The sequence below is a fragment of the Hipposideros armiger genome, unplaced genomic scaffold, assembly GCF_001890085.2.
Source record: "Hipposideros armiger isolate ML-2016 unplaced genomic scaffold, ASM189008v1 scaffold_366, whole genome shotgun sequence".
Taxonomy (NCBI): Eukaryota; Metazoa; Chordata; class Mammalia; order Chiroptera; family Hipposideridae; genus Hipposideros; species Hipposideros armiger.
In genome coordinates this window covers 61555-75204 of record NW_017731716.1, presented here as the reverse complement: position 1 = coordinate 75204, position 13650 = coordinate 61555, and the positions used below count along the sequence as shown (strand labels likewise).

Sequence of the window (13650 nt, the reverse complement as noted above, 5' to 3'; positions counted from 1 at the left end):
GCCGTCCAGAAGCCGGCGACTGATCTGCCTCGCCCGGGAAGAGCGCAATGATGGTGCCAACTTGGGCCAGTGAAGCAACGTCCTCCACAACTAGACAGAAGAACAAAACGACAGGAACTTGTCTGTTCCCCATCACCCAAGTCCCCAGCACTGTTCCCATCCCCCAATTCCCCAATAAAAATCTTTAAAAAAAAAAAGAATATACCATTTAAAAATTTTCCTAAAAAACTACTGAAATATTCCCAGTTTGATTTTTAATGTAAGAATTATGCTCAAATAAAAAGTTAAAATTACCAGTCTTCTTCCTTCCCCACTATTTGAGATTTCTTGAGTCTCTAGGACTGAACCTGCCCACGGGGATCCCCATCATGTACGAGCTGGAGCCCACCAAGTCTATGTGGTTCCTGGGTGATGAGGAGACCATCCGGAAGGCCATGGAGGCAGCCATCCAAGCAAGGCCAAGTGAAGGGTGGGCTCTGCCAATGCAGGCGCCTCCTCACACCGCCTGAGTTCCGTGGCCCCACGCGCATGGGCCCCAGTGCTTGCTCAGCTGGCTCCACAGCCCAGAGCTTGAGGTTCCATAAACGCTGCCCTTGGGGGGCTGGCCAGTAGGTGTGGGGACCCCAGGGACCAGGGGTAAGAGCTTGGTTCCCATCCCTGGCTATCAGGTGACTCCTAACAGCCTCGATGGTGGCCCCTAAAGCTGATAACCTTGCTCTAGAATCAGGGTGCCTGGGGTCACTTAGGGAGTCCAAGGGACCCAGCCCTCCTGACAGTGAACAAGGGTGGTGCCGGGACACTGCTTTGTGGCCAGCTTCCTTTGGACGGGTTGTCTTCCACTGTCCCCACAGCCCCAGGGTAGGCAGGGTGAGGATGCAGTGAGCCCCGCCTCCTGGGTGTCCCCTAGTTTGGAGACAGATAAGTCCACAGACAACCTCAAAGCTGGGCACACCTGACTCATAAGGCCCTCAGAGCTGGGATGGGCAGGGGGGCGGGAAGGGCTGTCGTCCCATCTTATGGGAGAGAAATCAGGACAGTGAGGCCTGCCTGCTGCTTGGCCTATCGAAGGGGCACACAGGACGGGCCACCTGCCATCAGGCAGACTAGGGGCACTGGGCTCAGCCACCACCTGGGGCCTCCTCAGTGCAGTCTTCACCCGAGTCTGCTTCCGCTTAGCTGCTCCCGGGGCACAGAAGGTCAACTGGAATTTCCCCCTTCTAGATGATACTTCAATTACCGAGAACTCTGCAATTTCTTGCCCAAATAGCTCTAACCCAATTTCAGGGCCTGCACAGGCGTCTTTCCCAGGTCTGTCCTGAGGATGGACTATGCGACAGATGTATAAGCCGTTGGGCGAAGAAGCAGCTGTTTGGAGGAGGGCGAGCAAGAGCTTGGCCCGCAGGCACACACACAGGATGTCCACAGACACGCACATGGAATGTCTTTGTGGAACCAACAGAGACAGGGAGGAGGAGGTTGGGCTCCACCACGTTTTGATATGAAACTGACTTATGAATTCTAAATTCCACAAATTCTAAATTTGAACCTTTCCTTCAAGTCATTTTGAAGCTATATTTATCAAGATAAAAGACCAGAATAAATTTAACAATTTGTTAGCCTGGTTTAGATAGAACCTTTAAATTTTAGGCTTATTGTGGTAAATAAAAGCTTGCCCTGAGTCTCACAATACTAGAGGCAGGCCTCTTCTCACTCAGAATAAAGTTTATGACTTTTTAGCCTAGTTTTATTAATTACTTAACTAGCAAAACAGAGCTAAAGTAATATAGGAATAAAATCAGGAAGAGAATAAATATTAAGGTTTTCTAATTTCAATAACTAGTTAAATAATACATTAAATGACTGATCCAGGATTCAAGTCCACCTGCTTTTTCCTCTATACCACACCAACTCTCCTAAAGCAGCTAGTTTACTAATGACTAAATTGAAATATCAGACAGACATCTCAAGGTCAATTAAATTCTCAAATGTTTATTTTGAAATATTGAAACTTTATGCTTAAGAGTAGTACCACTGTGTTTCATAAATCCTAAAAGGTCAGCTGGTGTTCTTCTGAAAGAGTATAGTTAAGAATTGGTCTTCCTTTCCATCTATCCTATGAGGACCAGCTCCCCATCATTAATATACATTACAGAGATAAATTTCAGTTAAAATTTTGGAAATACTCCCATATGTAGCAACTAGTTCACCTGTTCTTCTTTAGGTTCTCATCATTTTCTATAGCTTAACTAGATATGTGTCATACTGAGAATCAGACAATCTCTAGAGACTGCTTTTGAAGACATCAGTCCAGTATGAGGTTGTGAACAAAAATATCAATATGTTTTTGGAAACATCAGGAAAATTACTGGAAACCAAACTGAAGACACTGTGTATTCATACCTCATGGACTATGACTTGTTCTTACCACCTCACCTCAAGCAAGATGTAACATTGGTGGGGAAAATATCCAATAAAGGTAATTAAAACAAATAAGGGGACAGGGACAGAACAGAAGAAATAGAAGACAAGCTTAAAAGTAAAACAAACTAAATTCTACAATACTGAAACTAGAAAAGTGTCCTTAAGTTTTTGAAAATGAGTAACATTATAAAATATCTTCATTCCTTCCTTTGACATTTACTGGAAACTTAAGACATACTAAATCTATGCTAGGTGGTGGGGTAATACATGCCAGGTTCTATGCTAGGTGCTGGTGCTACGTAACACAAAATTGCTACCATCTAAATTGCTAGCTGTCTAGTGACAGTCACATCACGTTATCAATTAGGTAAAGATAGATATGGGATCATAGGGGAGAGAGCAACTAACTCTACCAATGGACTTCACAGGGTGTTAAAGGATGAGTAGGAATTTGCCAGGCAAAAAAAGGGGAAAGGGCAGTCTAGGGAAAAATGATTATTATAATAACAAATAAAACAAAGATGGGGATATCATGATCAACAAAACAGAAAATAGACACCAGCCCTTCCTTAGTACACAGTATGTCTACTCCAAGAAGGAAACATTATCTCCCATCTTAGAGATGCAGGAACTGAGATTTGGAGATATTACGTAAATTGTTTAAGGCCACACATTAATAAGTAGCACAGTGACAACTGACTCCAAGTCTGTCTGACTCAAAGCCCAAATTCATTCCACTTTACCACATGGCCTCTCTATGTTTCATTCATGCAACAGAAGTGTATCAAGAACCTACTGTATGTCAAGCACTATACTAGGAATAGAGAGATGTAAAGATAAGTCCCTGGCTTCAAGAAATTCACAGGTTAGTCAATAGAATCAAGCATACCAAGAACTGTAATACAATACTGTGAGATAAATGCTACCACCAAAATACACATATGGTCCTACAGAAGCACCAGGAAGAGTAGTACTAAGCCTAGGATGAGCTAGGGAATGGCAGAGAAGTGGTGATGGTAAGTAAGCAGGAGTCAGGTAAGCAAGCAATAGTGAAGAGGTGGAAGAGTGTTCTAGAGAAGAGAAAAAATGTATTAAACGGTAGAGACCTATCATAATACAGCTTATCTTTGGGAACTGTAAATTTACTTAATCTTAGGCTATGCATTAAGGAATGAGTGGTACTATGCAAAGACAAAACCAGAGAATCAGGTAGCAGCCAGATCGCAAAGGAGTGTGGATGCTTAAGTAATGTGTTTACTCTCAAGGCAGAAGCTATTCAACCATTTTAAAGATAGGAGTGTTTTAGAAAGTTTCTTATCATCGCAGATGAGAGGGCAAGTTAAAGGGGGTAAGCCCAAAAGTAAGAAGACCATTCTGGGGCTGCTGCATTAATCCAAGGCTACTGCATTAATCAGGGACATATTTGAGAATTATTTGGGAGGTAAATTACAAAACTTGGTAATAAGACAGCAACTCTGACTACATTGTGTGTTTTTAAAGATCAACAAACAAAAATAAAACTAAACAAAAACTATAAGGTCCAATGAGAAAACCTCGGAGTAACCATACCAAAATTCAGAGTCAATGCCATACTTGCTAAGACAACTTATATATTTTATAAGTCACTTTAGGGCTATTATAGTAATAAAGCTAGTATAATCTAGTTTTTAATCTTAAGAATTGAATATTTCTCAGTCAACTTCCTCTATTAGATAAATGGCTTTTTTGGGTACACTTTATGAAGCTGCTTCTCAGGAAACACTTAAACAGAAGTTGGATGACCATGTGTCAGGGGTCTAATTAAAAATGATTTTCACAGTAGATCATTTCTAAAGTCCTTTTAAATTCAAGATTCTAAAAGAAGAAAAGCCATTAATAAATACATCACAATCACTAAGTATTTCAAGTATAGATCTCAATTGCCATCTAATGAGCCTCAATTATAGAATAATTTCAAATATTGTTCTCACACTAATAACAATTTTCTCAGTACTTAAAACCCTAATATATCCATATTTTCAACTGCTTAGGTAATATGAATAGCGTAATTTCTAAATTTTAGAAGTATGAAATTAACTACTGTCACAAATTCCTTAAAAATTCACAGCAAGTCATAGTCAAAATTGATTAGTGAACTGTATGACATCTCAAAAAGAAAATGATTATTTCTATTTCACTGTCACCAAACTCTATGTCTATAACTTGCACTGAGGAAAAAAGATTTCATTTGGTTGAAGCAGGAAAATGCCCCGCAGCATGTAGAAGAGCTGGCCATCATTCCAGATCTCTAAATAGCTTCCTCTCCTCAATAGTTAAAGAGGACTGATACCATGTCACAAGCTCTTACAGAAATTCTTTGATTTAAGGAGGTACTCAATGAAATCCAGGATTTATCTCTGAATATAATGAATACCAAATCAGAGAATAGACTCTGAAATTATAAGGCATAGAGTCAATAAACTGGCATGAAGAAGTCAAATCTTTACTTTCAGAGTCTAGATCCCAAAATGGCAAATCTAGTCCCTAATCAATATTCACACTCTCAATAAACACTTTAGATAAAAATAAAATTCTACCATAAGGCTCCTATGACCAAATTCTATACCATATCTGAAAGCAGGCATACAAGACTGGCAGGGCAAATATAAACAGATTTTTACTTCTGACCAAAGATGGAATAACAGGAACCAAATTTACCCTCCTGCCTGAAACAACTGGGGGGAAAAATACACACACACACACACACACACACACACACACACACACACACACATATAGAAAGCGTTGTTTCAAGACAATGGACATCAGGCAATAAAGGACAAGAGATCCCTGATAAACGGGAAACAAAGAAGATGAGCGTTACAATTCCCCTACCTTATTGCCTTGAAAGAGTTTCTAGGCCACAGAACAGGGATGGGGAACACAGACAGAGCACAGTGGTCTTGCAGAGTTGAGGAGACACAATTTAGTCTGGAGATAGCAAGGTGACTATCGATATATGAGTACAAGGCAGAGTACTTAAGAGGACAGAGCTGCACAGGGTAACCCCTCAAGTCTTCAGCTGAGTACTTATTATATATTCGTGTGAGGACACTACCTAAGGACAGTGAAAGAACCACCAAAAAGGATTAGAGAGAACACCACCCAAAGCTCACACAGGTCCAGGAATAGTTCCTGTTCCCACCCAAAAGGGTTTTGCTTCAATAGTGCAACAAAGTGGTGCCGCCTAACACAACTTAAAAGCAAGATCTGAAAAAAATCGAACTGTTAACAAGTTAACTGCATCCCAGAACAAAGCTCAAGAATATTTAATGGAATACAAAAATATCCAGCACCAACAAGGTAAAATTCCAAATGTCTGGTATCCAACAAAAAATTATCAGGTCTGCAAAAGCAATAAAATATAATCCAAAATGAGAAGAAAAATCTATCAAAACCAACCCAGAAATGACACAGATAGAATTATAAACCTGAACAATCAGCCTGTTGTATCTGAATTCTGTATGTTCTGGAAGCTAGAGAAAAGACAAAGCATGAAAGCAATACATGTAAAAGATATTAACAAAGACTGCATTTCCAGAGATAAAACTATAATGTCTGAAATAAAAAATATGCTGGATGGCATTGACAGCAGATTACACATTACAGAGAAACAGATTAATGATCTTGGAGACATGGCAAGGTCATCAAACGAAATGGAAAAGACAAAAAAAAACTGAACAGAACATCAGGGAACATCAAGTAGCCTGATATACATGTAATTGGACTTCCAAAAGGGGCGAAGAAGGCAAAAATAAATAAATTGTGTGTGGGGCTGGCCGAGTGGCGTGATGGTTGAGAACTCGCTTGGGATGCCAGAGGGCCCCGGTTCGGATCCCACATGTGAGGGCCAGTGACACTGCCCTCCACAGCTAAGATGGTGAACAACAGCTCAACCTGGAGCTGGGCTGCCATGAGTCGCCGGCGACGGCGTGGGCTGCAGCCCCTGCGGCAGTGGGTTGCCATGGGCTACCGTGTGTGGCCAGCAGCCAGCGTGAGCGGCCAGCAGCCGCAGTGAGCGGCCGTCCAGAAGCCGGCGACTGATCTGCCTCGCCAGAGAAGAGCGCAATGATGGTGCCAACTTGGGCCAGTGAAGCAACATCCTCCACAACTAGATTGAAGAACAAAACGACAGCAACTTGTCTGTTCCCCTTTCCCCAATTCCCCAGCACTGTTCCCATCCCCCCAATTCCCCAATAAAAATCTTTAAAAAAATAAATAAATAAATAAATAAAATTGTGTGTGTGTTTGTGTGTGTGTAAACAACGGCCAAAAATTTTTTTCAAATTTGATAAAAACTACAAACTCACAGATCCAAAAAGCTCAATGAACTCCAATACAAGAAACATAAAGAAAAATAAAGTTTCATTTACAAAAGATTCTCACTCACAAATTCTATAACCTAGAAAATGTAACCTAGAAAAATTACTTAGGCTAAGGCTAACTTTTAGGTTAATTTTCTGGGTATAATTTCAACTGATAATTTAATAGAGTACATTAAATCAAACATTAATTTAAGTAACATCCTTAACAGAAATCTTAATGACTTCAAAATTAGCAAAATATAACTTTTAAAAACAATGTAATGTATATTTTTTTACCCAATTGGGTAAATAAGTCATTAAAATAAATTTGTGTTGATCTTATTTTAGCAAATTATTTTTTAAAAAGCTAAAGCATGCTTCTTCCTTTTTTTTTCTTGATTTTCTTTTCCTTTAATTTATGTAAGTCAGTCAGAACAGAATTGGGACACTGAAAAAACTTTTAAAGAAACTAAGGGGTGGAACTGAAAACAGAAGCAGATTTGAGGTTTGGAATGTAGTCCTCCCCAAAAAACAAACGGGCAACCACTATTTTGGAACACCATAGCTTTCAAAATATACATATATATTTTTAAGTATAAACTGTAGGCAAAAGTGGAAACAAGCTAAAGTGTTTTTTTTAGCACTTCAGCTAAGTATTCAGGACTCAAAAAACATCTAAATATTTTTTGGAAAAAGAATCATTCAAATAAAAACCATTAAAGTGGAAACTAAAGTAATGCATTTTCCTATTTTTGTGAACACACCTATATTTTTAGAGTTCAGCATACAAATTCAATTTTTTCTGTCTAAAAACAAGCAAGAAAAGAGACAGGGGAACAAGTTCTGAGTATCTACTATAATGGCTACCCTTCCTGTCATGTGTGTTCCCTAAAATAGAAGTCAATTTAATTATCCTACCATTTTGCTTAGGAAATAGTGGGATAGTGCAAAGATAAAAAAATAGTTCCATGTGAGAGCTACCAAAAATAAATTTACTATCCCTGGAAATAACTGTCTACATTCCTTTTATCTTTCCTAAGGAAAAAAATATATACACACATTCAGATAACATACGTCTTTCTTTGGGTTGCCTATACAAATAGAACACTTCTGGAAAACTTACAGCAGTATAATACTTCTCTACAGGATCAACACACACGAAAAACAGCACACAAATCTCTCTGAGCACACAAACTGCGAAGTTACCACAGGAACAATTATTTATGGATTTGACTCCTACACTGTTTTAAATAGAAAAATCTAATACAAAAAATAATTTCCAATACAATACAAAATTGATACTTAATTTAGGTTATTAGTCTATTAGCAGACTTATTCTCTAATAACATTTATTAATAATGCAATACATTCCCACATATATAAAAGATGACAATGTCTTGAAATTGAAAGTTCCAAACTATGCTTGTAATCAGATTCAAGAGAAATAAGGCTAAGTACACATTATTTTGAGCACAACTGTAATATTCAGGGTTTGATAACCAACGCTGATGTACTTGGAATGCATGTATACAATACCTACAATGATAAAAATGTTTTTAATTTCACTGAGCTACCAATATGATTTCAATATTCAATTCCCATCTCAAAAACTTTTCTACTTAATACAAACCCAATATCATAAACATAAAAGACAAAAGATTTGCCTACTAAATCATTGCCTAACTGTCAAGATTTCAGTTACCTGCATTTCAAAACTAGCTCTAATACCTTAAAATGATCCCTCAAATATTAATCTAATAATTTAAACAATAAATCATCTACTCAGGCTTGTATCATAAGCATTTAAATTACTTGCTACAGCAACAGTCTCTCATCAATCAAAACTATTGTTTGAAATCCTCTCTTCTGAAATCTGTTACTACTTCACCAGTTTCAAATTTTGAGCCATTTATTTTTAGACACAAAGGTTAATAAGAAACATTTCTACATCAAATGCACATAACTTCACAGTAAAGGCTTTCTCCCCCCATAGGAAACTACTCTCATTCTCTCTCTCATTTTACCTAATTATCAAAGAGAATACAATATGGTTCGAATTTCAGCATTTAAGACAATAAGTGACAATATCTGGTTTGTGGAATGAAAAATTAAAGTTTCACATTTTAACACGTATAATCACTGGTTTGTGATGGATGAATAGTCTGGACATGTAAGATTATCACTCTTCGCAAGGTCCAATTGTTAAACCACCTGATTTTTTCTGGCCAAAGAACCAAATTAGGAGCTTAAAACATAAAATCTCTAAGTTCACAGTATGTCGTTTTTCAAAGAAAACAAGTTACCTAGAAAAGAAGAAAAGAACACTTACATTTGGAGCATGACCTGGTTCAAGAATACCCCATCCACCAAAGCAACATATTCATCCAGGTTGGTTCCATTTCCTGCAGCCAGAGGTCCAAACGTTTTAACCTAGAACGGAACGATCATCATGACACGAACGTCCACCTTCATCTCGGCAGGCACAAATAATGCAGCAAAATATACAATAACTAACACCCCACTTACCCAAGTGACCAAGGGGCTGGTCATGAACTGCTCCAGAAGGGGAGTAAAGATCTCGTTCTCCATTTTACAGATAATGTATGTGGAAAAAAAAAAAAAGGAACTACCACAAAAATACGCCTAGGGAATTGGTCACTAAACGTTGAAGAAGTAGAAATCAATGGAAGTCCATTTTGGCACGGGGAGAAAATCCCATCGTGGAGGGGAGAGCAAAACTCTCCCTTCCTCAAAAAATACCCCAGAGGGAAAAGAGCCGAAATCCCGAGAAGTGGCTTCGACAGCAGCTACGAGCCGCAGCCTGCGCTGGAAATGTCTGTACCGGGCAGAGAAAAGGCATCTGGAGGAGGAGGAAGGGAAAAGGGGCAGGAGCAGCAAGACAAAAAGCCCGTCAAGGTTGCCCAGCTCCTGGAGGAGCCAGACCAGCGAAGCTGCCTCCAATGAATTAATCCCAACGCGGGCTAAATGAAACACCACGTTAGAGAGGGTTCCGAGCGGCCGCCAAGCTCGACCTCCGCGTTCCGCTCAACACGTTCCACCCACCAGTGGGCATGGAGCCGCTTCAGCCCGCGGAGCCTCCCCTGCCGGCAGCCCCTCACCAAAGACAGGCAGGGCTCGCCCCTTCCCCCCGAGCAGACACCATCCCTCCGCCGCCCTCAAGCCTCGCCTCCAGCCCCCTTCCCCTCCCGGGGGGGTGGGGGCTTGAATGTGTGTCCCTAACCCCCCAGTTTTCTGAGCCCCGCCAGCCTTTTCAGTGCGCCTCCGGGACGCCCTAGCACAAAACCACCGCCGCGCTACAGCCTAGTCCTCTGCCCTCTCTGGAGGAGCCGGAGTAACGGCCTCACAACCGCAGTGCCGCATCACACCCCTCGCCTCGCCGTCCAACCAACGCCGCGAGCCCGCCGTCAAAAAGAGAGCGCTGCTCCCTCCGCACCCATATCCTTCCGCCGACTCCCCGCCCCTCCCGCGCCGCAGCCTCTGGATTGTGGGAGAAGAAAACCGCTGCATGAGCGCGCTCCCGAGCGAGCGCGCCCCGGGCCGGCCCCGCCGCCGCCCAGCTCTTAGCGACTCGCGCGGGCGTGGACCTTCTCTCGCTGCAGCTGCTGCAGTGGCCGGCGCCTCGCTAGCGCCTAGGGTCTTGGGGGCGGGAATGGGGAAAGCAGAGGAAAGGGTCTGTCTGCTCGATCGCTCAAGCCTAATTATGGTTTCTTTCCTCCCGGAGTGACTTCTTTGATGTGTGAAGGAAAGGGAACGAAATCCTTCTCTTATAAACCGGAGGGATACAGACAGCCTTTTCGGACAGTTTTGATTTGATCTGTTAAGCGTGCTTTCTCCAGCAAAAGGGAACAGGCAAATTCACTGCAGCAAATAGCAAAAGAGGGACTTGAGCTGCAAACTTGTTTTTTTTTCTTTCCTGTTTTCTTCTTCTTTTAAAAATTCAGTCCACTAAAGCATGAATGCTCTTCAAAGTTGCAAGTGAATGTAGAATTTTAAATAACCAAAGCTGTCTTTCAACATGTTGGTATTCCCTGACTGGAGCAAACGTGACTCAGATGTTGTTTGACTATTTGGCCATTGAAAAAATCCAAACAAAATCAAGAGCTACTAAGAAGAAACATTTGGAAATCATCCAAGTTGAATGACAAATAAACAGATTACATATTTGTCTTAAATCTCTATGCTATGCACGACTGGAACCATCAAAGTAATTTTAGCAGTTCTCCAGCAAAATCAAATGTTACTCCTTTTCATTTCGAAGGAAAATAAAGACCATTTCCCTGGGACAAAATGGGCATGTAAAACAATTTTTTTTTGAGAGAGAGAGAGACAGAATATAGTATAGTTTTGCAATGTGTGCTGTTTACATTTACACAAACATCTACTCTGACTACTTATACGATATTTTAAATTAGTAGCAAAAATGTTTTTGTCATAACACTGAATTAAAAAAGCAGCACCGTTTCTTAATTAGGTAGTTGAAAGACTGAGCTCTAATCTTTCTACCTGATTCAAATCCAGGCTCCAATACTTAGCAGCTGTGTGAGCCTAGGCAACTTACTGAACCTGCCTGTTTCACTTTCTTTTGTAAAGCAGGGCTAATAAGAGAGTTAAATTAAATGGCAACTTATAGTAAGTGCTCTGTAAAAATTATTGATGTTGTTTTCATCATTATTCTTCCCCAATGAAGAATCTTTAGGAACAAACTTGAAATGTATCCTCTCCTACTTGACTTCAGTTACAGGAGAAATGATCTTGCTTTGGAGAGCAGAGAAATGTCCTTCCAAAACCATCTTAATTAATATGCATTCATATCACACTTTGCTAACTGCTGTACAGAGTAGAATCTTGCATTGCCTTGGCCAGTACAAAAGCCTTGGATCATTCTGGTTGCTAGCAATCCTTTCCTTCTGCTCTTGATGACTCTTTCTTAATCACAGTCCTTTATTTGGAAACGCAGAGCATGAGAGAGCCAGCACCAAAAAGGAAGCATTGCTTTCAGCAGCAGCCCAATGCCTGACAGGTCCACTTTTCTTTGTAATCCCTCAGAAGCTTGACTAAACAACATGGAAGTGTTCATGCCTATACTGGGGTTTATCTTAAGACAGATCAACCTGCTTCATTCATAAATGAGAAACCCATAAAATATTAACATCAATCAAGTACAAGGAGTTAGGGGCATTTTGGACAGTGATGACTGAAGCTTTGGCACAGGAGTTGTATGTTACAATAGCATTGTTTATCCAGTTTACATTTAGTAGCTAGCCTTCACAGAAATCTGGATTCCTCTCTAAAGCCAGATGGCCTCACATGCTTCCTGGTCTATCTTTAGGTTTTACACACACACACACACACACACACACACACACACACACACACACACACACACACTCAACAAAGAAACATGAGGAGTTAATTGTAAAAACAGGAAACTGTAGACCAGACTGAGGTCTGGAGTAACTTATTGAAAACCTACCAATTCACGATTCTCTAGTTTAACAGCAGCCTTAGAAATGCTTTATAATATCTCAAGAGTACAATCAGGAAATTTCTCTGTCTGGCAAAGGAGGGATTGTACATTTACACAATTTAATGGTCTTTGAATTGCAACATCCTGTAAGACTAAATCCAAAAGTTTGCTCCAATCCGCCTTTCAACTGGGAAGAAATTTCTCAGGATTTCTTTTTCTTTAAGTTACTTTTGTTTTGTACTTTGTAGGCATTTATTTGTCCTGAATTCATCCTTTCCTAGAATGTTAAATCCAGCAGAAAAGGACTTTGCAAAAATCATACCCTTCTGGTTACGGTCTAAGTTATTTGCTCTCCTCTCTTCTAACCAGAAGTCAAATGGTTGGAATAGACCATGACCCCATTTAGGAATCACGAAAGATTCTCCACATCCCATGTATTATAATTGAGGCCCCCCTTCAGGTTACACATACATAACACTACCCCTGTACCAAAAAAAACACATGTGTATCTCCATCTTGATCTACACTATAGGAAGTGATAGAGATAGACTTACCCCAAACCAGGCTCCTTGGTGATAAATATTTTTATTTGCAAATAAATATTTGCAAAGCTAAGCACATCCATAAACTAGTATACTAAAAATAACAAATACAGCAGCATAATGGTAGCATTGTTTATGATAGCCAAAAAATGGAAACAACCCAATCGACCATCAACTGACAAATTAATAAATAAAATGTGGTATAGCCATACAATGGAATATTATTTGGCAATAAAAAAGAATGATGTACTGATACATGCACAACATGGATGAACCTTGAAAACATTATGCTAAGTTAAAAAAGCCAGTCACAAAGGTCCAAATACTGTATGATTCCGTTTATATGAAAAGTCCCAAAGAGACAAATCTATAAAAACAGAAAGTAGATTAGTGGTTGCCTAGGCCTATGGAGGTTGGGAGGAAATAAGGTTCATGACTAAGGGAAAGATTAGGCATGTTTCTTAACTTTTTTGAGCCTCAGCTGTAAAATGGGCATACTGATTTCATTCCCTACTGGACATCTGCTTAGACAGTGGGCTTGTTGCTCTGTTGTATCTCAACTGGGCACAGGAAAAGAAAGTTGGAAAGAGATGACAGCGCAGAGAGAGGGATCCTCCTCTCAGTCCAATCTTCAGTTGTTCCTCTCAAATACTCTAGTGCTGTATTACAAAGTGAACCATCACAAGTCACCATTCCATTCCATGCTACCATCCCATCTGAAATGCAGTTTCCTGCTCTCTATCCAGGTCAACTCCCATTCCTCCTTCAGGACTCAAGTATCATTCTATGTTAAGCATTCCTTTTCCTGGGTTGAGTTGACCACTCCCTCTTTTGTGCCTGTATAGTATCTAGTCTC

At 40.3% G+C, this 13650-nt stretch overlaps 1 protein-coding gene across 11 annotated transcripts in view; it reads right to left on the bottom strand.

The window, feature by feature from the left end:
* CCDC88A (coiled-coil and HOOK domain protein 88A) overlaps positions 1-10188 on the bottom strand; it is a 125667-nt gene extending 115479 nt beyond the window's left edge. For 10 of the 11 annotated variants that reach the window (XM_019662117.1, XM_019662118.1, XM_019662115.1 and 7 more), the window contains exons 1-2: positions 9291-10162; positions 9094-9194 (exon numbers count right to left, since the gene is read on the bottom strand). In XM_019662117.1, the coding sequence (XP_019517662.1) occupies positions 9094-9194; positions 9291-9353 (164 nt within the window). In that variant the 5' untranslated portion in view covers positions 9354-10162. Of the gene's footprint in view, positions 1-9093; positions 9195-9290 lie in introns of all 11 variants that reach the window. The other variant, XM_019662119.1, reaches the window with a different exon arrangement.
* Positions 10189-13650: the final 3462 nt, after the last annotated feature.